This window comes from Mus caroli, unplaced genomic scaffold, assembly GCF_978045245.1.
Source record: "Mus caroli unplaced genomic scaffold, Mus_caroli_1 scaffold_11, whole genome shotgun sequence".
In the NCBI taxonomy this organism is placed as follows: Eukaryota; Metazoa; Chordata; class Mammalia; order Rodentia; family Muridae; genus Mus; species Mus caroli.
In genome coordinates, this window is record NW_028227266.1 from 58,982,463 (window position 1) to 59,010,022 (window position 27,560).

Sequence of the window (27,560 nt, forward strand, 5' to 3'; positions counted from 1 at the left end):
CTAACCAGAACCCCGGAGCTCTTGTCTCTAGCTGCATATGTATCGAAAGATGTCCTAGTCGGCCATCAATGGAAAGAGAGGCCCATTGGACTTGCAAACTTTATATGCCCCAATATAGGGGAATGCCAGGGCCAAAAGAATGGGAATGGGTGGGTAGGGAAGTGGGGGGCGCTATGGGGGACTTTTGGGATAGCATTGGAAATGTAATTGAGGAAAATATGTAATAAAAATATTAAAAATCAAAAAAAAAAAAAAAGAAAATCAGCTGCCTCCAAGCCCAGACTGAGGTGCTGCGTACTCACATTGGTGTTGCACAGTTTGTACTGCCGATAGGCCCCGATGCAGGAGATTGCTGTTGATCGTAGATGCTGGGGAAAGGCTTGAGCTGCCCCGTGGGGCCTAGCACCATGGTGGCTGCTCAGTTCCGGGCTGTGGAAGAGACTTGATGCTGCAGGATAGTTTTGGTCGTGAGTCAAGGGCAGCTGGTAGATAGAAGCCTCAGAAGGTGGCAGTCCAGAGCGAGGGCCACTGTCGCTCTGGTAGAGAGGTCGGCTGTGGGAGAACTGGTGGGTTGGTGGCCGATAGCCCTGCTTAGAAGCAGATGCCTCCTGGGACCTGGAGTGCCTGGATGAAGGCCTCTGTCTCCGAAGCCTCTGTGGAGTATGGGTGGTATCCGTCTGCAGTGGTAAGATGTAGGGAGCCTTCCCATAGCCATACTTGCCAGGGCCAATAGGACCTCGGGTCCTGCTCCTAAAGAGAAGCACAGAACAAAGACCAACAGAGTCACGTGAACTGCATACCAACTGGAAGGCTCTGGACCCATGGCTCAGAAGAGACATCACGGAAGCCTAGGCAGAGGCTCCCTAGAGACAAGAGGAGAATGGTGGTGGAAATCAATGGCTGGATGACCTGCAGGTGATGTGAATGGTTAGAAGCAAGGTTGGAATCACAAGCTGTCAGTGCAAGCTCATTGCACCAGAGAGCCTAGCCTTTTCTGCAGGTCATAGGGAGCTTGTAAGGGTTTCTGAGACCCATAAAGACACAGTTACAATTTCAGAAACAATTACTTTCCCGTTCATTTTTTTCCCCTGATAATGTGGGGTTTTTTTTGGTTTTTTTTTTTTTTTTTAAAGATTTATTTATTTATTATATGTAAGTACACTGTAGCTGTCTTCAGACACTCCAGAAGAGGGCGCCAGATCTCGTTGCGGATGGTTGTGAGCCACCATGTGGTTGCTGGGATTTGAACTCTGGACCTTCGGAAGAGCAGTCGGGTGCTCTTACCCACTGAGCCATCTCTCCAGCCCTTTTTTTGGTTTTTTTTTTTTGCTTACTCAGCTGTGTCTGATATTCCACATGATCTCCAAGACCATGCAAGAGTCAAAGAGCACTCTTGGGTAAGCAGAGCTTATCCTGACCCATGACATTCCACTACAGCCCTGAGACCTAACTTGCACTGTCCTTAGAAGACTGGAGTGGATTAAGCAATTGTCTACCGGTCCATCGTTCTCAAGGAACTCATGCTAAGTAATAAGTCATCCTCATGCTGGTTGAATCTTTAGATTTTTGTTTTTTAAGATCCACCATCTTCTGAGACTCTGTAAAAATCACATATGAAGTGGCTATGCTCATAAATGTGTAACCACTGCATTTCTCAAAGCCAAATGCCCTGATCAGAAGCATTTTATAAATACTCCCACCTTGGTCAGCTTCATGCCTCCAGTGGGAAGATACAGTCATTTCTAAAGAGCAGGTTAAAAAGCAGCAGAGCTGGGGATGTAGCTCACTGGTACATCCTCTACACACACAAACAAGGCTTGGTTTCCACCTCAGTACCAATGCAGCAAAAAACAAGCCCAGAACTCCACTGCCTGTCAATTTATATTATTAGCATTTACTTATATGATTATCGTTTGTTTTTATTTGTGTGGGAGAGTGCAGAAGAGGGCATGAGATCCCTTGGAGCTGTAGTTACAGGAGGCTGTAAGCTGCCAGACATGGGCACCAGGAACTCTCCTCAGGTCCTCTGCAAGAAGAGCGCACACCCTGCAGTCCCAGGCACCTCTATTTATTATGCAACTGCTGTTGACAAAGCACAGAGCTAAGAATGGTCCATTAAAAACAAAAGTGAACCAGGAATAAGTTCCAGGATCCCAACCTCACGGCCTAAAGCAGCCATGGCAGAATGCAGGCCAGAGAAAGAACTTTAGAAATAACCCACCTACTTGTGTCTGGGGAATTCTGAGGCACAGTGCAAGGGGTCTGAGAAGGAGCCCAGGTCACTGGTCTGAGCGCATGGAAGCCCAGCTCCCAGTGCTCTGTAGAAGCACTCAAGCCCTCCGATTGTTACTTATTTGTGAAATGACGAAGCTGAATTAAAATGACCGCCAAGGTTGCTCCAACTCTAAAATTATATGCTTTCATAATAATTAATTCTACATTTATGTAAAACTGGAAATGTGCCCAAGGGTTCCTACAGGATGGCCCCATTAAAATAAGCACATTAAAATAGCAATCAAGGTGAAACATTGATTTCTTCCCTCCTGGGGAAATTCTTTCTCCACTCTATATAACCATGAATATAAAACTTAACAGAGCACAGCTAATTATTAACATCTTTATCACTAATTGCACCTCCATTCTTGGCTGATACGGTTCTGAATTAAACTAAGCTGCAGTATTTACTTTCCCTTCAGGCATTTCTCAATTAATCTTGGCAACACTTGGGACTCAGTTAACGGTGGAGGCTTTAACAGACGCCATTAAGAAGTTAGTCTTAGAATACATATATGAGTTGGACCCAATTTGCCTTTTCCTTTCTTGTGGCAGGCCAGGTAAAATGAATGACATCATAGGAAGGCAAAAGAAGGAATTTTGGAGTATGTTTTTAAGTTCTGAAGGCTGACCAAAAATGAAACCTAGCCCCAAAGTAAGTGCTCAGTGGAGACTTTAGTTGAAGCTAATGGAGAAACCCAGACAACTGGAATAGGGCGTCTCACGGTTGCTGGTGCCTAAGACCTTGTTGGGATGCAGGTTCTGGGTTGCAGAGGTGGCTTAGTTGGCCAAGTACTTGCTGTGCCAGCATGAGGAGCTCAGTTGATCCTTCCAGCACGCACATGAAAGATGCTGACCTGCTGGCCAGCCAGTCTAGCTAACCCAGAGAGCTCCAGTTGAGATTTTATCTTGAAAAAATAAGCCAGTGAATCATTAAGAAAGACTCTAAGGTTGACCTCTAGCCTCTTCTGGTGGGTTCAGGGTGGGAGCCAAGAGAACTCCCCAGAAGCCTTAAAATGAAAGCTTTATTCTCTGAGCACTCAGGGGGGCGGCCAGTTAGGGGTCCGAACCTCATCCCTGAAGGGAGAGTGTACAACGTTTTTATAAAGTGGGAACACAAAGTAAGGGGGATGGGGTGGGCTGTTGCATGACCAATCATATTTTGACACAAGGGGTTAAGCCAGGATGTCAACATTGGTGACTGGGCCTTATCCAGGCCACCTGGTTTCAGAGACCTTGAGCCAGCTTTTGCAGTCAGGTCCTCTCCTGGACTCTAGCCTGGAATTTTGGAATGATAAGGAAATAAAGGAGTGGGCAAGCTGCACATAGTCAATTAACTAGGAACACATTTGTGACTTGTGTGCCTTCCTGTAGATAATGGGGTAACAGCATCTTCCCTCTTTACATTCTTTATGGGTTAGCAGACAAACATGAAACATCTAAGGAAGCTGGACTGGAGTTGGGTTCCAGGCACTGGGGACATGAACTCAGTTTTGATTCTGGCCAGCAAGGTATGGATGAACACATTCCTGAGATGACTGGACTCATAAAACCACCTCCTAACACCACACACACACACACATACACACACACATACACACATCAAGTACACACAAACATATCTATATCTTTATCTTTAAATATATGGGTGGGTGGGGGGAGTGCGCTTTGCTCAGAGCTCTGAGATAGAGCCTCAATCTCTCCGGAGATTCCAGTGCTGCTGGTCCACGGACCCACAGGTTTGAAGAACACAGTCACAGAACAGAATTGCAACAAAGGGGTCAAAATTCAAGATCAGAAATGACTGGGTTTAGTGAAGAAAACAAACCAACTTATCCCTCTGTGCCCTGTGGACTGTATAAAAAGGTCTGCTTGCCTGTGGACAGGCTGCCCTGCGGTCACTAGCTCAGTACACACTGATGAAGCCACACACCTGCTTGATAACACTTGTGGGCAGCAGAGAAGGAAGCTGCTATGTTGGGTGATGGGGAAAGCACCTTGCCCCCAACAGACCCTTCCCCTAAAGGAGAATACACATTAACAAATGTCTAGTTTTATATTCACTGCTTTTTGGTGTGCGGTGGGAGTAGGGGGGAGGGTAGCTCTTCCCAATACCCTAAAACTACTCGAAATCTCTTGAAACAACCACATCTTTGAAAAGATAATGATGTGAAAGCATTAAATGCTCATTTAATCCTGATAAACAGACTACAGAGAATGAGCAAGCCAGCCAGATGTGACTGTAAGCAATTGGATTTCTGAGTCCTGGACTCCCGACGGTGGGTGAGCAACACAGTCATCCCCACTTGGCTGAGACAGCAGTTGTTTTCCTTGTGACCCAGCAGGGCAAACAATCCTGGTGGTTCATGGTGGCCTCTTCCTCACCAAGACAGAGACCATCTGGCCACTTGCAGGGGGCCTCCACAGAATGGGATACATTTACACAGAGTTGTCACAATAAGCACAGATGTGTCCACAGGGCCCCACGTGGCTGTTTAACCCTTCCAGGAGAGCATGCAGTAGCTACCCTGGGGAATAAGTTGGCTCATTCTTGAGCTTTGTCTCTCAGAACCAAGCTGTGGGGCTTTAGGAACTCCACACGACACAATTAGCAACTTGGAGCACCTGTTACAACAGACCATGAAGCTCTACCTGATAAGTCTAACCTGGGCCTGAGAATCTGTATTTCCAACAATGCCAGGTTGGTTGGTGCTGTCCCTCTTTGCCTGGGAACCACTCCGTGAGGACTGCTTGATCAGTCTATAGCACCCCAGCCCAGACATGAACTGGCTCTTGCACTTGCTCTCTTCTCTGCATTCTCTGGCTTGGCTACTGCACCTTCTGTCCCCTAGGCCCTGGATGGACCAGCCCTGCCGCTGTGTCTGTAGCTTTTCCACAGGCTTCCCAGCCTCGGTCTGTATCGTTTTTCTCCTCTCTTGCTGCCTTTCCAGCACAGAACCAGAAATGCACACCTAGCTTCGACTGAGATTCTCTTCAACGTTCAGCTTGATCCAAAGCACTCTTCCACAGGAAATATGCACTTTTCTGGCTTCCCATTGGACCCCATGAGCTGTCTGGGTACAGCCAACTTTTCTTATGTGTGCTTAGATTCCTGCCCAAGTCACTAGAAACAGGCTCTCTGGGGGGCTAGGTCTAATTTCTCAGTATCTCCATAGCCTACCGCAATGACTAGTACATAACAGGTGTGCACTTTCACTAGCTAACCACTGATGGGCTAGGGAGATGGCTCAGAGATGAAGTACACTGTCTGCAACTTGCAGAGGATGTGGGTTCAATTCCCATCATCCACTTAGTGGCTTACAACCTTCTATAATTCCAGTCCTAGGTTATCTGGCCTCTGGACACTGCACACACTTTGTGTAGAGACATAGATGCAGGCAAAACACCCATACACATAAAATTAATTTCATTAAAAAGTAATAATTAACCACTGGAAATTGTAAAGCACAAATGAGTGACTCTGGTCGTTGACACCCAGGGGAAGCGTGTCCCTTTCCTTAACTGTTGCATTTCTCTCATTTCTTTGATATGAAAGAGTCAGAAGGCGGAGTGATAAATAGGCTAAGATCAGATTAAATGTTATATTTATCTAAAGAGTAGTGATCAATTAATTGATTGACAAGACCACCTCCCTCTAAGTAAGAATCAAATGTTCTTTGTTGGGTAAGAAACTTCCAGGCATCAGACACCTAGAGAAGAAGCAGGTAGAGTAGGAAGGAAGGTCCGACAGGAGCCGATCATATCCTCTGTTCTCAAAACAAGAATATCTGGACAATAGGCTGAAATAGGCTGGAGAGATAGCTGGGCCAGGGAAGTGTTTGCCTTGTAAGCACTAGGACCCTACTTTAATCCTCAGAGCCCACAGTTAAACAGCTTGGTGTGGTGAAATGGGTTTGAAATCCCAGCACTGGGGATGCAGAGATAGACAGATCCCTACGGTTTACTGACCAGCTGGCCTGGTCTACTTGTGAGTTCCAGGCTAGTAAGAAACTCTATCTTAAAAAGAAAAAAAAAATGTGTGCCAATTAAGAAATAATACCCAGGTCACACCCATGCACATCTGCACACACATGAACATGCAAATGTACACACATACATTTTTTTTAAATGAGTGAAGAATTTAGCAAGCCAATCTGTGCATGCCCATCTAAACTTAAAAGCCACCCAGGCGAGGCTGGCAGTCACTTGTAAGCAATAGATAGAAGGCTTGCCACTGCTTAGTTGTCAGCCTAGTGAGGGACAGGCAGTGGGGGACTGTTTATGTTTCTTATATGTTCCCTGTTTATTTCCATTCTCTTTCCCCCTAAAGCTCAGCCAGGTCCCTGCCAGAGGCCCAGCCCCTCAGCTGTGCTAACATTAACCACATTCAAGGACCCAACATCCCAGGGAGCGACAGCCCCTGTGACTGCCAGCCTCTGAAAGGAAGCCTGAGAGCTGAGGGGAGTATGGTCTCTGCAGAGGGGCCACCTAAGAGCCCCAGTGCTCAGCATATGCCAAAGTCTCCTTGCTAGAGTTTTCCACAATCAGAGAACTAACATTCCTTGCACATAGATATATCAGCTGAGTTGCTAGAAAAAATTCCCCAGAGAATACGGCAAGGATGCTTGGGGGCAGAAGGACCATATCCCCATTAAGAACAGACTGCCATGAGGTTGGATGAAGTCCCTGTGTCAGATTCTGATGAACACATGGCCCATGCTGTATCTAATGGATAATGCCCACAGGGGTAGAAGGGCTCTTTCCTCTCACATTCTAACTTTGCTCTGTTCTCTATCAAGCAAAAACACTCACCAAGCCAGTGGTTTGCAGGCTAGTCTTGGCACCAAATTCCCAACGGAGGAAGTGTGATGCTATGTGTTGAACATCCCCAAGTACAGAGATGCTACATCTGAAGGTTGCCCTCTACTCCTGGCTCAAGATATACATACATAGGCATCTTCCTGCTCCCTTCTCCTTCCTCCTGGTCCTCGAAGCTAGGAGAAGCAGGAGGAAACTAGGGTTTGCAATGAAGACCGCCATTCCTAATTCATCAGTAAGATCAAATATTACCTCTTAAAAAGGCTTTCAGTGCTGTGGTAAAACAGTGCCTTCTGGGCACAGATGCACTCATGAACCCACAGCAGATGTGGGCTTTCTACACAAAACCTGTGCAACATCAAGCCAGTCAACACTCCAGTGTGAGTAGAGAAGGGGTTCATGAGACCCCAGGCCTAGCTGCAAGTTAGTGGCAGTGTATGGCTACTGGCTGCGAGAGAGCCTTTGGGACTGTGGCCTCAGGTAGGTGCTATGCCAGTGAATGGCCTACACCCATGCACACATAGATAGCTCCAATTAGACCCAATGATTATAAAGGAAAAAGAAACAGGCTATGAAGTTGGGTGGGGGACTTCTGGGGTATCTGGAGGACCCGGAGGACTTGGAGGGTAGAGAGAATCAAAACATACTGTATACATGCATGAAATCCTCAAAGAACAGATAAATACAATTTAAAAACAAAAACCATTCTGAGGGTTTTTAGGGATTAGGACTATAGCTCAGTTGGCAGACGGCTTGCTTAGCCACACACAAAGCCCTGGGTTCTTTCCCAAGTACTGCAGAAACTATGTGCGTTAGCACACACCTGTAGTCACAGCACTTGGGAGGTGGAGGAAGGAGGACCAGGAGTTCAAAGCCATCTCCAGCTACACAGTGAATCGGAGGCCAGCCTGGGCTACAGAGATATCTCAAACAAAAAATAAGTAAAAAGATTTGTGAGCACACACACAGAGGACAGTAGGAACTACCTCTCACAGCTGTTCTCAGTGCTGGCAGATGTGCAAGAAATGAGGGTTTAGAATCCCACAGCAATCTGCTGAGCCTGCAGCACTGCTGGTACTCTAGCGGGGGTTGGGGGGGGAGGTCTGAGGAGATCGTAAGCCCATCTCTTTCCTAAAGCACATTTCCAGAATGACACTGAGGACGGCAATCCCAGAGAGGAGCCAGATATCATCACAAATTGGGCACGGTGGTCTATAAACTCAGCACTCAGGAGGCTGTGACAGAGGATGACTGGAAGTTCAAGGCCAGCCTTGCTATAATAGTGAGTTCCAGGACAACCTGGGCTACCGTGTATGATCCTGTCTTGAAACAAAGTAAAATTATCACCAGGGGAAAGGAATCTTTAGGTGGGGCTGTGTTGGTGAAGAACCAACCTCCAGGCTGCAGAGGGCAGAAGTGCAGCTCATACTCCAGACAATGGAGAGGAGTTAGAACCTAGAATCATCCTTTCTTCCAGTGTGAGTCTGTGTAGCAGTCAGACAAGAGAGGAGCTGAGAGGCAACACACAGAGATCAGTCAGATGCTGCAGCTCTGAGTACATCGGAGAGAACACAAGCTTTGTGGAAAGTCTGTTACCAACATGGCAGCTGGTTAGGTCATGGCAGTAAGCCATGTTGCTACCCAAATTGTGACCGTGGATCAGAAACTTGAAGCATAGTGTATATGCCCTTCAGCATGGGAACTCAGAGCCAGCTAAGGTATGGCCCATTCAGACACTGGAGGAAGACGGTTAAAGGACAAGCCAGCTGCACATACATAGATGGAACAATGTAACAAGCTCTCCAAAACATGGAAAGGTGAAAGGAAACAGGGTACAGAGGACACTAAACACAGGACATTAAAGAGCTCCTAGTCATATGAAAGAAAGAGAATGAATGAATGAATAAATGAACAAATGAACCAACACACACAGCAAATGTATGCATGTCCAAAACAGAACTTGGGAGACTACAGAGATGACTGAGCTGTCATCTTCCCGAGGCTGTTCTTCCTGAGGACTGGAGTTTGATTCCCAGCAGCCACATGGCAGCTAACAAGCACGTGAACTCCAGTTTCAGGGGATTGGATGCTGTCCTCTGGCTTCCATGGGCACTGCATGCACATGGTACATTCATGCAGGCAAAATATACATATAAAATAATAATTAAAAAAGACTTATATAGAATATTGATTTCTTTTGGGCACCAAGCCTAAGAGGATGGAGTAGAGGCAGACACACTTGAGTTCCTTCTCTTTTGTACTGCCATTGCCTACCTCACAACACACACACACACACACACACACATACACACAAGGGCTTTCAATATATGAACGCAATATGCAAAATTCTGAATTGTTTTGCACTGAGTCTACAAAACCCAACCATTCCTATCAATGCGCCCTAGGGAGCAGACACAGATGTCTCCTAGCAGAGCAGTCCTGATGCAGTGTCAGAGAGAGAACTCAGTGAGGAATCTTAGTTCTTATATATGCAATGCCTCAATTAGGGACACAAAATACCCACTTATGTACACACTGGAGGCCCCAAAAGCGGGAGTGGGTTTGATCAGGATTTAAAATGTTCTGAAATGTCTGTCCACATCAGAGAAGGTGAGTACTCCAGGGAGATTCTATGTCATCAAGAATCATCAAATCTGGGGCTGGTGAGATGGATCAGCGGGTAAGAACACTGACTGCTCTTCCAAAGGTCCGGAGTTCAAATCCCAGCAACCACATGGTGGCTCACAACCATCTGTAACAAGATCTGACGCCCTCTTCTGGAGTGTCTGAAGACAGCTACAGTATACTTACATATAATAAATAAATAAATCTTAAAAAAAAAGAATCATCAAATCTCATACCTACGTAAGGCTTCTTAGAACCCAACCTCTCTGTGGAAAGAATTGTTGGGATTGTAAAATGTCCACTCCTCTCTTTTCAGAGAGGTCAAGCATGCCCAGCCTTAGTCCCTGTAGGGCTAGAACCAACCTTTCTACCAGGTACCCAGTCCAGAGCCTTTTGATTTTTCCCACATTGACCTGGTCAAAGTCATTACCCTCTATGTACGACACTTTTATGGGAGCTGAGGGTATGGTTCAGTCAATAAAACATTTGCCTTCCAAATGTCATAACCTGAGTGTGGTCCTCAGCACCCATGCAGAAATCCAGCACGCTGGCCAGACACTAGAGTTGAATCACTGAGTTCCAAACTCTGACGAGTCTGTCTCAAAAATTAAAAAAAAAAAGTGGACATTTCACCTGAGGTAGACTTGCATACAATGCACACACACATTGTGTTGCACATACTCACACAGAAGATAAATAAATAAACAAGCCCGTTCTGTGGCTCATCTCTAGCTAGAGAACGAAGTCCAATTCCAGAAGAGTTTAGATTTGTAGTTATCTGATATCCTCCACCATGAGTCCTAAATCTTCTTGGTCTACTCTCTAGTCTTTAATTACTCTTGTATCCTGTACCCCAACAGCAATGTCTCATCCATCAGGTGCCCAGCAACCTGACTCCATGAGGGACACTGCCTCCCTGGTACACCTGTGTATGGGTGCAGGCTTTTAGGTCCAACATGAGCATGGGCTCCTCCTGGTCTGCTTGCCCCATTATGAAAGCCCTTGCTAGGCAGCCTGCACATCCTTCTTGGTGGTGGCATTAACACTCTGGCTGACAGTGGTAAGTCAAGATCCAGCTTTCTTGTACACCTTTAGCTTCTGCAGGGCCAGGCTTATCCACTGCTGATCCATGTGTATATAATCCCGAGCTAGTCCCGCATCTGCTACAGAAGCACTCTAAATATTTGCTGAAATAACACACGTGAGAGGCAGAGAGCTTAAGTGTTTGCATTTCTAACCAATGGGCCAGTAAAGCCCACAGCTCTAGACTAATTCGTAGAGACCAAAAGGCTCTGAGTTCCAATAAACCAGCCTGAGGCACCCAGGTGGGAAGCCAAGAGAGCTAGCCAAATTAGACTGGTAGCCAGTGACTATCTAGAAAATTCTCAGAGCTCCAAATTAAAGGGAGGAAGTTAAGAGGGAATAGAACTAAGGAACAGAAACACATGTATTCCAGGCTGTAATCTGAAGCAAGCTGGGAAGGAAGACGTTTGTGGCTGAGGGCTGGAAGGGCCTTATTTTCCCTGAAGCTCCCAGTTTCTTTCCCACCCCCTGCCAAAGGAGGGAAAATATCATGTGCAGCCAGAGTTCAAAGAGGCTTTGAGCAAGTGGTTTGGGTTGAGTGCAGATGACCTTTTAGAAGTTCAGAAGACTGTAGCGCCTGCCAGGGTGGGTCTTGGCAATAAATTATTTGGTGTCTACAAAAGATAAGAAGCAAAACTTCCAGCTACTCGGTGAAGTAAACATTCAGATGATGAAAACCACAGCTTTCCTGGCTGACTACTGTGTAGCAAAACCACGCTGAGGGTCTGATCAGACCTGCCTCTGTTCCCCATGGCTGAGGTGAGGGGTAAATGACAGAGTGAGAGGCCACTGAAAGGGGTACTCTGAGGCTGCCTGATCAAAGGGACTCCCTCCTCCCAGTGCTCTCTGCAGGTGATGGGGGCGTCTCACTAAAGGTAAAAGAAAGCTGTTATAGGTACACCAGGGGGATAGGTACACTGGGGGATAGGTACACTGGGGGATAGGTACACTGGGGGATAGGTACACTGGGGGATAGGTATACTGGGGGATAGGTACACTGGGGGGATAGGTACACTGGGAGATAGGTACACCGGGGGATGTTCCCACAAGTCAGGAGCCAAGAGATCCAGGTGGATGGATGACAGGCGGCTTTGGAGTGACTCCAAGCTTATTTTTCTGTTGTAAGATTTTATTTATATTTATGTGTATGTATGCTTGCCTTCGTATACGTCTGCATGGCACAAGTGTGCTGCTGCCTGTAAAGGGTAGAAAAGGGCACTGGATACCCTGGAGCTGGAGATACAGACAGTTATGAGCTACTGAATAGGGATGCTGAGAGCTCAAGTAAGGTCCCCCGGGAAGAGCAACAAGCACTCCTTATTGCTGAGCATCTCTGTAGCCCCAGCATAAGGAAGCCCAGCTTTAAGAAGACCTCATCCTTGGCTCATCCACTCCTGCTACATGGATGAAGTTCATAGGGAGGTGCCCCCACACTACCACCCTTTGAAATAGGCTGAAGCAGCAGCCTTCAGAACAGACCCAGTCCTTTTGGGAATAAGCTCCAGAGGAGACGCTGACCCCAGGCATTGTCTTCAGAATCATATGCAAAATCAGCCGTGTCCCTAAGAGCAAGTCACATGCTGCTCACAGGGGCTGTATACCTGAGTGATGCAGGCCTGTTATTCAAAGGACACAAAAAGAAGGAACAAGGACAAGCAAACAGACATTAGAGGAAACCAGTCCCCATACAGCAGAACAATCAATGGTCAAACAGTAAAGATGGCACTTAGGGCCAAGCATGTTACTCACTACACAAGGGTACCTGAGAGTGCTTGGGGTGTGCCCTCCTAATGGGGAAATGACTTAGATCAGAGGAAGAGATATCCTTCATGATTTTCAAAAGCAAGAAATAAACCAGTAGATGTCTAAGAGACATTCAAGCAAAGCTGGTTTCCATGCTCTATGTTCTGCTAAGCAAGGCATCTCTGGGGGTGGTATAGGGGGGTAAGGGTTTGACTGGCAGATAGGTGTTACATGGGATGTAGAAAGAGCCCAGATCTTCTATCAGCATCTTTGCCTGCCGGCTCCTCTGTGACCTGTGTAACCATGGACAAGTCCCTGGACAGCTCTTCTATCCAGCATGCCTACTACATCTGGCTATTGTATAGACTCACTGAAATCACTCCCAGAAAGTGCTGAGCTCAAGGTGTGGCTGCAGTGGCTACTCCCTAGTAGTGGTCCCCATGAAGACTTCACTGCACTGAAGGTTAAAGACAGAGCCTGTGACCTCCTCCATGTGGGGACCACAGCAGAGGCTCACTGCCAAACATGGCACTGAGGGCTGAGGAATGGCTTTGCATAAAAGAACAGTGAATGCATTCATTCCTCCAGTATGAGTAAGAGAAGCCCTCTTGGGAGTCCAAGCTGCTGCCAATGTGGGCTGTAATCTGAGCCCCGGTGGCTCTTGGGACTACAGGGGTTTAAGGGGAACTGAATGGGATTACCTGTAGGGCAAAGGGCCTGGCCAGAGCAGATGCTGAGTGAATACTGGCTCCTAACCCCTCTCCCCTGGGGCCTCTCACAGTGCCCCTTCCCCCAGTGGCTGATCCTCTATAGGCTGGGAAAACAAAAAACAAAAAACAAAAAAACTTAAGATTGATTTTCTGCAAGTTCTGCTGAATTCATTAACACAACAATGATAATGATTCTAACATGAATTATGGTTTCTGAGCATCTTTTATGAGATGGGCTCATAGCATAAGTATGCTTGGATTCTGGATGTCTCTGAATTTGTATTTCTCTCTCTCTCTCTCTCTCTCTCTCTCTCTCTCTCTCTCTCTCTCTGTGTGTGTGTGTGTGTGTGTGTGTGTGTGTGTGTGTGTGTGTACAGGTACACATGTGTGTTTATGTATGTGGAGGTCAGAGGACAAACATCACCTAAGTATCGATCTTCTGGCTCCTCCTCCTCCTCCTCATGCTCCTATGTCCCCTCTTCCTCCTCTTCCTCCTCTTCCTTCTCTTGCTTCTGCTCCTCTTGCTCCTCCTCTTGCTTCCTCCTCCCCCTTCCTCTGGCTCCTTCCCCCTTCCTCTGACTCCTTCCCCTCTTCCTCTTGCTCCTTTTCTTTCTCCTACCCCTCCTCCTCTTGTTCTTCCTCCTCCCCTCCTCTTCTTCCTTTTCCCCCTCCTCCCCTTGCTCCTCCTCCTCCTGCTCCTCCTTCTGCTCTTCCTCCCCCTCTTCCTGCTTTGTTCCTCTCAGTCAGGCTCTCTTTCTGCCTCAGGACTGCCGGGCTAAGCTGGCTCACCACAATCCCCAGAGATCCTCCTGGCCCTGCTCCCCAATCATTCATGACCAGTGCTACCCACCACACCTAGTATTTTCCCAAGGATCCTGAGGATGGGCCCAAAACCTCATGCTTGCAAGGCAAGCACTTCACCAACTGAGCCATCTCTGAGCTCCTTACACCACTTCCTATGTGTCAAATTACCATAGATCACTTCATCTTTTTCTTCTTTAGAAATATGGAAAAAAATCATACATAATAATGCAGCTTCTTTGTGTTAAAGGAATTTCTTAAACTTAAGGCTATATCTCTTACTATAAGAGATATAAGCAAAAGATGCAGAAGTTCTTCCTAGAGTTTTTTTTTTTTTTTTGATCTCTAAACATATGTAAATAATATATGAAAATAGCTGTCAGGTCAAACACCTGCTAGTGTCTCATGTTACCACCACTTAACCATCATACAAATAGAGAAATAGCTTGTCTCATTTTTTTTAAATGAGAAAACTGATGCTATGTGACATTAAACAGTCTGCTATGCTGGTTACTCTGTGTGCACAGACATCATTTATGATATTAATGAATGCCACTGAATGGGTAATTGATAAGCTCTTAAGGAGCAAAAGCAACTGCAATTGGTACAAGTTTTAAATGCCAACTTCACACTGGAAGATGATGGACTACGTGCTATGTTCATCGACGAAAAGGGACATTGTCTGTCCATTACTGCAGCATCCACACAGCCCATGAAGACCAGACGCTTCTACAAAGACAGGCTCATGAGAGGCTGAAGAAAATATTCTGTGTTGGAAGGCAGCCATAGGAGGAAGCAGCAGGTCCCAGAGGACTTGGCCTGCCCTGGACCAGGCAGCTAGTCAGGGGACCGGGAGAGAATCTCAGTAGTTAAGAACAGGGGCTCTCTGGATTGGTGATATAGCTCAGATAGTAATATGCTCATCTTACAAGCTCAAGGACCTAGATCTGAGCCCAAGAACCATATTAAAAACAAACCAACAAACAAATAACCCCCCCCCCCCACTGCCTCCAAAAGGCATAGTGTTTGTAATTCTAATGTTGGGAAAGTGGAGATAAAGGGCTTGCTGGCCAGACAGACTAGCCATACTTGGCAAGTTCCAGCTTAATGAGATTTTGTCACAATGAAATATAGTAGATTGCACCCGAGGAACCACAACTAAGGTTGTCTTCAGGCCTTTGCAGGCACTGTCTCCACTACACACACACTAACTAATGCACCTGAACATAAGCACACACGCACACATTCACACTCCAGGACTTAGGAACTATCATTTGTCTATCTAAGCATGAAATGCTTCTCATACTATAGAGAAGGGAGAGCAATGTAGGTGCTCTACACATGAACACTGGGAAGTTAAGCCAGAGCCTCGGATGGGGAGGTAGCTTCCTTAGTCACTCTGTCAAACTCCCATAAAATCAGTGAATACCCTCATAGCCCCGGACATGATGTTTAAAGTCAGCACTGCTCACTGAAAGCCAAGTGTTCACGAGACCTTGATCCCTTTGGCCTACAATCCTGTGTCACATGGTGTCTTCAGATAGGACACACAACAGTGGTTATATAGGATTCGATCACCGACTGACAGAGCCATCTTGGTTTGTATAATAGACTCTACAATGTCCACACAACAACAAAATACTAAAAACACATTTTCTATAATACATTCCTACCACTCTGTAACCCATAACTATCCTTTTAATATTTTTAAAAATCTCTTCCATTTCCTGGTGATGCCAGCAGCCCTCTTAGCTTGTGACCACATCCCTTCAGCAGTCAGGAGCATCCTCCTCAACTTCTATTCTGTCTCCACATGGCCTTGTCCTCCGTCTGCTTATGATATCCCTATCTGCCCATTATAAGGACACTCACGACTGCATTTAAGTCCCTCCCCGCACTGTCCTTCCCTTTCTTTCTTACCTCCCTCTTGCTGTTCCCTTATTCCACTTAAATGTGACATCTGCATCATAATAGATCCCACTCTGCTATGGTCAGAAGCAATTGACAGATATGTATGAAAATGTCATAATGAAACCCATTGCTTTTTAGGCTGACTTAAAATTAATTTTAAAATTGAAAATAAGAAGACTACCTGGCTAATCCAGGATCATCTTCCCATCCCCATTAAGATGTTTAACTTAATCACATCTGTGAAGACCCTTTTCCAGATAAGATAGATAGGTAAGCATGTAGAGACTCCAGAGGCTAGGGCTGATATCATTGGCAGTGGGAGAAAAGGGTTATCCTGGCTCCCATGCAGAGTAAACTGTCCCTCTGCGGCAATTGTTCTGCTTTTTGTTGTTCATGGAAATAAGTGTGCAGAGGACAGTCTGTCAGGGTCAAAAGAAAGCGAGGACCTGAGAAGCCTGGGGCTACCAGGGAGGCTATGAATACTTCATTCCAAGAACCAAAAGGCAGCTGAGCAATACAGGAACTCCAGCAGCCATCCTCCATGGCTCTCCCATGGTGAGGGCACCCGCAGTCACAACTGTGAGGTCTGCTGTGGGAAGAGCAGTTTCCCAGAGGTCACAACTTCTGCATTCAAGTCCCACCCTGCCCTGCACAAGAGCAAGACAGTGCGGACATCTTTAACTCAGCTCAGTGTCTCTGGGATGGCTGAGACGATGAACACAGATGAACACCAGAGCTTCATCGGTGTGATGATGGAACAGCGTGCACTGGCTCCCGAAGGTTAGTACCAGGGAAGGAAACACTCGCTTCTCACATAGGAAATTCACCTCCATCCTTAATGAAGGCAGTTGAGGCCACCATTTAGGAGTGCCCTGAAGCTCCTAAAGCATCCAAGCCAGGCTCCCCACCCTCTGGATCATACATATCGCAGGCAGGCTTTTTCCACGGCCCGCTGTATCTCTCGTCTTGAATGCCTTGGAGAGGGTTCAACACAGCATTCTTCATAGCGAATGTGATCTCTGCTCTGATAAGTAATGGAATACTTCTGACACTTAACCAAATGCTGAGAGGAGTGAACAAGGCGCTCTTTAGAGGTTTGGCTGAGATCAGAGTAACTCAAGCTTCAAAATCTGGCTCCAATCTTCCCTAACCTACAGGCAGAAATGTACATGCAGCCGAGCCCAGCCCTACGCTGTGACAGACGGTGGGCGAGGCCTAAGGTTTTCCCATCCAGAACTAAAGCATATTAAACAGCTTATCTGCTTAGCATCCACAGGTAACTTCTCGTCTGACACCTCGAGGACCATGTGATATTCCTGCCTCAGAAGGGAAAGAAGCAATTCTTTACTGGAAAGAGAAAGAAAAACAACGACAACAAAACCAAAACTCGAAGCTGGCATGGCAAACACCTGTACCTGTTTCCTCCTTACCTACCTGGCATGGCCAAAGATTTTTTTTTCCAGAAAGAAACACAAACAAGGCATTAGATTTCTCTTTTCCTTACCATATGGTTTCTGGAAATACTCCCCCAGCCTCACCCCACCTCCCTGTACCATGTAACAAAACTCCCTAGGTATCTACGGAGTGCCGCGCTGTGAAGTTGAGCTAACAGAACATCTTCCTCTCTAACATGAAGGATTCCCTGACCTGCAGAAGCCCCCCAGGACAGGAATAACATGTTAGCCCAGAGCTAACAATGAGAAAACGTGAATGGCTTACAACGGAGGAGGTGGAAAGGAGGGCCTGAAAAGCAAATAATTGCTCCCTGAAGCCAGGACTAGGGAGGGGAAGAGGGGGAAATGAATGAAGAAAATCTGTGAGGGAGGCATGGCCCTGGCTGTCCTTTCTGAAGGCAAATATACAACACACATGCATGCACATGAGAGTGCACACACACACATACACACATGCACACGCACAAAGAGAGGGGGGAGGGTTCACTAGTTAAGAACACTTGTTGCTCTTCTAGAGGACCCAAGTTCAGTCCCTAGCACTAAGTCCAGTGACTGTGACTCCAACTCTAGGGCTCCCTATTCTCTTCTGGCCTTGGCAAGCCCTCACACACATGTGGCACTTATACACAGACATACTTTCATACATATCAATAATAGATCTTTTAAAAATGCACATACATTATTACACAAGCACATGCATGCACACACAGACTTACGTATGTAAAGCATGCTTGAACACATACATACAAGAAGTTCCAGAAGGACTTCCAAGTACTATCTGCTTCCTGATATTAAAATCGCTACATCCTGTTGTTTCGAGAGGCCTTATACTTTGTGAGGAACTTTTACAGCTGGGGCCTCATTTGACGCCCCCAGAACGTGCCCGTGTTAGACGGAGGACATGCAATTATCCATGTTTTATAGATTACATTAAGCAATTCCCCTTAGTCTTGCCATTAGGCAATGATGAATCTGGGACAGGAAGTGGGGCCTAATGACTCCCAGCTCCAGCAACTTCAACTAGGTAAGAAATAGTAGTCCTTCTAATGCAAAAAGGCTCAAGCCCCAGGGGAGTCCAGTGGAAGTGAGCAACACTTAAGGGAAGTCCAGGAGATGAGATAGAAGTCGAAACATATGGCTTTAAGTAACTGTAACATCGGTACATAGAGAGGAGAAAGAGAAACTGACAAATGTTCCAGAAGGATGCTTGAAAGCACGCTGGTGAGCTGAGTAGACCCCTTCACTTCCTATTGTACTGGACGGGGAAAGCAACGTAAAGTCATTTAAAACTAACTGGTGTTAGGTCTATGACTCAGCTGGAGGTGAAGTACCAGCCTAGCATGCATGAACTCAGATTTGATCCCCAGCCTGTGGGAAATTAAGACAGGAGGATCAGAGAGTAAGAACATCTTCAGCTACATAGTGGGCTAGAGGTCAGCCTGGGATACATGAGACCCTGTCATAAACAAATACAACAGCTTACCACAGTAACACATAAAAGCCCGTAATGACAAAACCACTGTACTTTACCAATGTGGAAACTGAGGCCCAGAGAGAGGGGACTTACCCAGAATCAAAGCACGTGTGAGAACTAGGATGTGAGCTATGACTTTGGGATGCAGAACTGTGTATGCCACACCAGCTGCCTTGGGCATGGATTGTCTTAACTTCATTATTATAACCATCCCTAATTAATACCACAAGTTGAAATAAAAACACTTAAGGGGAGGGTGGGGAATGTGTGGTTTCCCTCTTTGTTTTTCTGAGAAACTTCACCTAATTCCACAAATACCCCCCAGGGAGGTTTGGAAGAAAGTCCAGCTTGCACAGACATTATTCTAGTGCTTGAAAATCCTAATCACCTTGGGGTATTAGAGTATGTCAGGAGGCTGGCTGATATCCGTCTCAAAGGGGTCCACCAGGCTATCAATGTTACCTTATGTAGCAAAGGGACTTTGCAGTTAGATGGCTTGGCTGTTAGGAGCATTCCCTGCCTCTCCTGAAGACCCAGATCCAAATACCAGCCTGTGCACATGTCAGGTTGCTCACAACCACCTTCAACTCCAGCTCTGGAGGAATCCGATAGCCTCTTCTGGCTTCATCAGGCACCTGCACACACGTACACATTCCCGCACATAGACACACAAATATATACATAATTTAAAAGTAAAAGAAATCTTTTAAAGGCAATAGAAACAATAGAGATTAAGCCAAGGAACTTGTGACAGAATTGTTCTGGGTGGTCAGGGCAGCTCAGTGAAGTGACACCAGTCCTTCTAAGAAGGGGGTAGACAGTTAACGAGAACCAGGAAATAACAGGATAGACTGTGAGACTGTAATGATGTGGAGACAGACAGGGAAGCCACCTCTCCCGGGGATACTAAGCATGTGGATCTTCAGCACTGTTAAAATCTATTTAAAGCATTATTAAGGTTAGCCCTAGTAAGCTCTTACTGTGACCACTCCCTCTCATGGTCATTTTCCTCTGTAAATAGGCAAAGACAATGGGGGAGGGGCAACTTGACTCCCTGATTGGAAGCTGGTGTACTTTTTCATGCTGCTTTGGCTACCTTGGACAAAAGGATCATTAGTCAGAAAGCCAACTAAATTACTCGTATGCAAGCACCAGCCTTCTTGACCGCTCCATGGACATAGCCAGAGACTGCAAAGGAAGGTGGCTGACTGCACAGCTCCCAGCCCCAGCTACTTCCACTTAGAAGTGGACTCTTTATACTGGATGTTTTGCTATTATGAGCCTTGCTGAACTCTAGTGACCCAATATTCATTTCTCCTTGGAGAGGAGGGCATTTCCTTGGTTGCCTAACAGTGGGCCTGTTGTGGCTGGGACTGAAGAGGAAAGATTGTGATTGGCTCACACACAAACGGCAGCATTTATATGAGATTCCCATGACTGCTTGTCTCTCCCACTGTCCTTATCTTTCTATCACAGGGTAAATGACAAGGACTTGTGTTGGAGGTGGTGTGTTTTCAAGGGTAAAACAGTTTTGTTCATTTCTTTTAAAAAAATTATTGGAAATGTATGATTTCATGTAATATATTCTGATTATGGTTTGCCAAACTCCTCCCAGATCCTCTCCATCTCTCCACCCATCCAAACCCACATACTTTTTTTTCTCTTTCATGAGAAAACAAACAGGTACCTGAAAATAATTTTAAAAAATAAAAAAGGTAAAATAATCAGGCCAGAATAGGACAAAACAAATAGGGGGAAAATTGAGGCAAAGAAAAAGTACAAGAAATTCATGCAGATATAGAGACATACACAACGCACACAGACAGACCATAAAAATGCAAATCCAGAAACCATAATATATATGTAAGCAAGACACCTGAAAAGTTTTTTTAAAAAAAAAAATTAAAAGCCCAGACAAAGCATTATGAGATTTAAAAAAAAAAAATCTCCCAAAATGCCATTGAGTTCATTTTTGTGATGTCCATCGACTGTTGGACAGTCTGCCTGTAAGTGTGCTTAAGTGTGGTTTGCACACCCGGTGAGCCTCCCCTGGAGAACAAATGCAGATAACTCCCGGGTAGTTGATGAGTGAGGACTTGTATCTGCTTCCCCTCCCCGTGCTGGGACCCATTTGGCTTAGACCTGGGCAGGCCCTAAGTATGTTGTCACAGGCTCCGTGAGTTCATACATATATCAGTACAAAGTCTGTTTTCTTTTTTTAATCGAATTCTTTAAGTTAAAATATAAGTACATCATTTCTTCCTTTTAATGCCTTCCACGACGAGCCTCCAACCTCACCCATCTCAAATCCATGGCTTTTCTCTGTGTGTGTACACACATGCACACACATACACACACACACACACACACACACACACGAGGTATATACATGTATAAATAGATAAACACAACCTCCTGAGTTCATTTAGTGTTGCTATATGTATATGATTTCGAGACTGATCAATTAGTATTTGATAACCAATTAGGGGGCTTGTCCCCGGAGAAAACTAATTCTCCTGCACCTGTCTAGGGTTAGAGCCCCATACGATTTCCCCTTTCGTCTTAGGATGTCAGTTAGTGTTGGCCTTGTTCAGATCTTGCTTAAGCAGCCGCATTGTTGAGGTATCATGGGTGAAGCTTCCGTGTCATTTGTAGGGTACAGTCTACAGCAGATACCTGGTCCTGTGGTTCTTACACTTTTCTTCCCAAGAGCACATGTCTTGTCTTTTGTTGTTCTCTCCTCCCTGTCACATGCTTCGGGGGAGGGGCAGCTCATCTCCAGTGAAGGGGTCTGAAGTTGATGGGCTGGTGACCCCACAGCCAGCTTCTCAGTGAGCTCAAACAGAACATGATGATTTTTTGAATATACTGTATATTACATACCTGATACTGCTTCCTCCACCCACTGCCATAGCTCACTGCTGCCTAGCTCCATAGGAAACACAGCCTCCCACAGATCAGCACCGGACAAGCCTCTCCTTACCTAGCTATGCTTTTTATCGGGGTGGAGCAGAAGGTCCCTAGCCAGCTGATGGGTAATGAAAGGTTGGAGGCCTATGAACAGAGGACTGAACTGAGGGCGACAGCAGCCTCAGGAGGACTGACTATGGCCCTGGAAGGTAGACGGGGAAGGAAAAATTCTCCCTGAAGCTGTAGAAGGAACAGGGTCTTGCCAGCTCCTCAATCTTGAACTTCTGGCTTGAACAGTTCTTTTTCATTTTACATATTTGCCATTTTCATTATTTTCAACAAATTAAGTTTGTGGTGAGTGGCATACCATCATCAGAAATAAATGAATGTGTTACAGAACTAAGGGACCAAGCCTGGGCTTTCGGTCAGGAACGACAGCTTTCCTGAGAGCAGCTGGGTATGAGAAGGTAGGAGGAAGAACTAACCCATGTGATTCCAAGGGTGCTAAGGAGGAATTTAAATGAAATGCAAACATGGATCCACTGTTTGTTTTAAAGTGAGAGACGGTTGGCCTTCTGGATTTGAGGGGCTTGCCTTTCTCAGAGGATTTCTAACTCAGTCCCCACAGGATAGAAAGTTCCCCCTCTGAACAGGAAGCTGAGGACTTCCCCAGGCTAGCCAGGATTTCACTTACAGCCGGAGCTTAGTCCCTACATGCCCTCTACCACCTTAGAGTGTGGCATGCTCGCTCATGCCCCAGGGCCTCCACCTTTCTGGTTTACTCTTCAGGAAGTGCCCTCTTTGTCCAAGGTGTGCTAAATCTCTTCTTCAAAGTGCAGCTCTTAGTGACTTCCTCTTAGAAGACTTTCCTGGTTCCTCAGGTCTCTGACTTCCTGCCTCTCATCCCACATTCTGAGCAGCCCTCTAGCACCTCCCTGGGTCCTCTGCCATCCTTTTGCTTCCTCTTCTCTCCACCATCATGAGCCTCTTGAAGACCAGAAGAGTTAAGTGTCCCTCTTGTATCACCAAGCCACTGGCATCCTTCACATATGTCAAGTCTTCTTTGGCTCATTCCCATTTCTTCTTACCGAATAAGAATGCAAACTCTTCCTTCCGTAGTACTCTCTCTCTCATGGTCACTTTTGATTGTCCAAGAACTAGACCCACTGTGTGCCCCCAACAGCCCTCTGCTCATACACATCACCAAACATGTGGCATTCCCTCTTAAGACATGGAGGTCCTTGGGAGTCATGTGTCTTTCACTGTCTATTGCTGTTGGGTCTAGCATGGTGTCTGGTGCTCAGCAAATACACAAAGAAAAAGAATGCAATAAAAGGTAAGGAAAATACATGGAACAGCAATGGCCCTGTCATCTCTGTTGAGCCTTGAGAGGCAGAGAGAGACCTGAAAGCAAAAAACTCCACATGTCATGATGGTTAGTCTTAACTGTTAGCTACACTCACCTCTTAGGAAGTGTCTCAGTGAGGGCTGTTTAGATCAGGTTAGCATGTGGGTATGTCTGTAGAGGACTGTCTAAACATCTCTGTAACTATCTCTGTGTCCTAGGGTGTGTAAGAGAAAGGTAGCTAGCTGAACAGAAACATAATATGCCTGTCTTCTTTCTCTACTTGTAGATATGATGCGACCATCTGCCTTGAGTTCTTGCCTTGACTACCCTGAAATAATGGAGTATTTCATTGGGATCACAAGCCAAATACTCCCCATCTCCCCTTTGTTGCCTTTGATAGGATGTTTTATCACAGCAATAGAAGTGAAATTAAAACATGCAAAGGCTTGGCATAGCTACTTTCTCATGCTGGCTAGCCAACTTTCTCTTGCTGGTTAGCCAGGGTTTTCTCTGGGCTCCCCTCGGAGGCTTTGGAGTGTCTGGTAAAGGCAGTGTCTGTGTCTTTAGAGCAAAGCCCAGGGTAGATATTAGAAAATTACTGTCCTTTTCACCTCAGACATGAAACTATTGCTTCATTGGTCTAGGTAATGAGTGCTACCTTTAACCTTGAGCAAGGGCTTTCTAGAAGGGCACATGTGGAATGAGAATCAAGTGCAGACCTGAGTTTCAACCTGACCCCTCTCCGCCATGATCTTGAAGTTCACATCGACTCTGACATCTGAGTTCATCATCTATCAGTGGCAACAGCACAGACCTACCATACAGCTGTGATGGAGACAAGTGACAGTGTGGTGTGTAAAACCACTGCCGATGTGGCTGCCATGAAGGGCATATGGCCGGCCACCTTTAAGAAGTGCTTACAGTCAGAGCATAAAATCAGAAAACAGCTGCCGCTCCTGCTTCAGGCTCCTCCCTTTCACAGATGCTGACCAACCGGGCGCCTGCTGGCCTCTCACCTGGGAAGTGAGCTAACACTGAAGCAGGCATTGCTGCCAGACACATCCTGCTCCCCACCCCCTTCCCTGCTTCCTATGTGGGAGTCACAGAGCCCAGCTTCTGGATCTTACTAGGAGCCACTCCCATCTGCACAACATACCCATGGATATCTCTCTCTGCAGGGACACCCGCCATGTTGTTGTTTTCTGTCTGTCCCTAGCATCAATAACTTTTTAACAAACTCATTGTTCCCCAGTAATCTGTATCAGTGTCTTTTTCAATGCTGCCTGAACCCTAAACCTAACAGAGTTAGGTACCCACAACTATACTAACCACAAGATTTTCAACTCGATCACAGCACCAAACGACAAGCCGGATTTTTATCCTCTCCAGGAAAAACCTGGGCAATGTGGGCAGGACACAGAACAGTGTATGCACGAGTTAGGCAGAGACTCCAGCCCTGTCCATTCAAGCCAGCTGTGGTCTCTGTAGTCGACTGCAACACAACTTTATTTTAAACTGCCCATAACTGCTTGGCATGGATACTACACTCATGAACTCAGAGCAGTAGAGGCTACATGCAGAAGACTGGGTCTGTCAACATGTCATCGTGGATGGGAAGGTCTCATAAGGTTCCACTTCCCCCAAAGATTGAGACAGTTAATCGTCACAGGGGACGGGGTGGGTGGGGTGGGGTGGGTGGGTTCTGGGAGTGTGGGGATGGGGGTGGGGTTGGAGGGGCAGGGATCACATTCCTCAGTGGTGTAGCCACAGCTAGGTTGCCCTTGCTCAAGTAAATAACCCCTATTCCTGTTCATTCCTGCAATCCTAATTAAATGCAGTGGGACACAAAAGGAAGTATGAAATAATAAGTTAACAATAAAGTACCAGTAATTGATATCTGCCCACAAATCATCCCTGCAATTCAGGTCGGGTTGCAGTGCCTGGAGCAGGGCATCCTGACCTGGGCGGGCATCTCCAAAAGGAAATGAGCTCCATTTCTCAGGGGAATTCTGGGAAACCCATCCTACACACACACACACACACACACACACACACACACACACACACACGCAGCGGGGGTGGGGGAGAGACTGACTAATATTTACAGATGGAATTACATGTCTGAGCACCTATCTCCACATCTCCAGGAGGTAAAAGCTGAGACCTGGCAGTGGCTGCTGGAAAGAGGAAAAGCTACCGAGCACCTCATTGCTCAGATCCCTGAGGGCTAACAGGTGTAAGGACACCTACAGGCCAATGGAGGCAAGTGTAAGGGATGCAGCTCACTGGTAGGCCAGGCTGGAAAGCAGGCCCGTGGGCAACCAGAGTACTTGAAAGTCCTAAGGGAAGTCCTAAGGGAAGTGGCTGCAGCTGCTCAGCACACAGTCTTTGTGGAAACGGAAATCAATGGACTAATAAACATAAAAACATGCATCTGCCCGCCCTGAGAGGCACTGCAGGTGTGGCTGCTGTCACATGTACATCAGTAGGTGGCAGAGAGGAGAGAGGCTATGGTTAAAGTTCTGACCTATGAACATCTGAATGTGGCCCGACCTGCCCTGGAAAAAAAAAGAGAGCCCGAAACAGCCACCAGCCAGCACCATGTAGGCCCAGAAAGACTCCCAGAGTAGGGAGTGAGCTGGAGACTAGAAGAGCCTTACCTGGGACCATGGGTCCCAGTGGGTGTGAGCCCGAGATGACCATCCAAGATGACAGCCTGGACAGGGAGCTGAGCTGAGATGACTACTAGTTTGGCACCATGCAGACTTGAAGGGCACCATGAAGAGAGCCATAACTGGAGACTTGTGGATAGTGAGGAACAGCCTGATGTGAGTAGCCGGTGAGGCAGGTGATGGCGACCAAGGTGGGGTCCTGGCCTGTGCTTCCACTGGAGGCCACATCTGGGTCCATGGCCCTGCAGCAACCTGTTACCATCAGAGGCCAGACACACATTCCTGGTCTAGGCTACTACCTGGAGTACGTGTTGATGTCTGAGGGCTGTGCAAAACTGGATCCACCCCTTACCTGGGCATTGTGGGAGAACTGGCCCTTGGGGGCACGAGAGCAGGAAAGCTGCCCCTGCCCCTAACCAACTGCAGTACTCAGAAAAGCAGGCCCTGTGCATTGTGGGAGTTTCAGGTGAGCTGCCCAGAGGGTAAGAGTGTGGGAGAGCTGGCCCTGACACTTGTTTCTCGCATGTGCAGTGACATGGAAGAGAGAGATCCCCTCTTACTCCCTCGCCACACATGGCAGGACAGACAATTGGGCTTGGGCCATGAAAGCTGAAGAGCTGGCCCTGCCCCTCACCCGCTGCAGCACTCAGGACAGCAGGCGCTGCACCTTGCCTGGGCAGTCCAGTAGAGCTCCCTGGTGGTGTGGGCACGGGAGAGCCAGGCCTGAGGGCATGAGCATGGGACAGCTGGTCCTGCTCCCTGTCTGTAGTGCAGTGGCACTGACAAGGGAAAGATGTCCTCTCCCCCTCCTTCATCCCTTGCCACCCATGTCAGGCAGGAGAGCTGGACCTGAGATCAGGAGAGTGGGAGAACTGGCCATGCCCCTCACCAGCTGCAATACTCGGAAGTGTGTGCCCTACACCTTACCTGGGCAGCAGGGTAGAGCTGGCCCTGCTTTGGGGAGGTTGCTGGGGAGCTGGCCCCAAGAGTATGAGAGTTGGAGAGCTGACCAGCTGACTAGCTCAGACTCCTCTCAAGCCCAGCCTCAGTGCTTAGAATTGGTCATGCCAGCATCTACCCAAACTGCTGGAGTTCATGAAGAGGCTGGTCCTACAGAATCAGCCAAAACTGCAGGATCTCCATGACACGGGACAACGGTGGGACATCTGAGAGGAGTCCCAGTGAGGTCCCAGTATTGACAGACTAGCAGAAGCCTCATAACCAGACTAGCAAGTCATTGCAATTAATATTTACAAGCAAAGAAGTGTGGATAAAAGGGTACACTTGCGGGATACACTGTGGCACACTACAGCTTCCACAGTGGAATTTTTTTCTCTGTTGTTGGGGAGGTTGCAAGGGTGAAGGGCAGATACAAGGGGAGAGGCTGATGAGTCAAATTAGGTAATGGGAAATCCACAAAGAACTAATAAAAGCTTTTTTTTTAATGCATTTGTAAGGCTGTGTTCTTGACTCTGGATGTCACCTGCAGTAAAGATTTTAAGAATGGGGATCAATCATGGTTGTCTTGCTGTTATAAAAGGAAAATTCAAGGACAGGAGGAGACATTCTCTAAAGAAGATACATACACAGTCAGCAAGGGCAAGAAGAAAATGTAAATCCAATCACAATGAGACACACCCTCGCTCTCTACAACTGTTAGAATGGCTTCCACAGGAATGCACAGACTAACAGGGCACAGAGAAACTTGAACCCTGACACAATGCTTTGGCGAAAAAG

The 27,560-nt window shown here is 46.7% G+C and overlaps 1 protein-coding gene and 1 pseudogene across 1 annotated transcript in view; one reads left to right on the top strand and one right to left on the bottom strand.

Annotated features, from left to right (window-relative positions):
• Positions 1–27,560, bottom strand: part of Thsd4 (thrombospondin type 1 domain containing 4) — a 552,037-nt gene that overhangs the window by 423,751 nt on the left and 100,726 nt on the right. Inside the window, exon 5 of the mRNA XM_085844687.1 lies at positions 303–750. Within this exon, the coding sequence (XP_085700813.1) occupies positions 303–750 (448 nt within the window). The remainder of the gene's footprint in view (positions 1–302; positions 751–27,560) is intronic.
• LOC115032061 (small nucleolar RNA SNORA17) lies at positions 25,589–25,707 on the top strand (annotated as a pseudogene).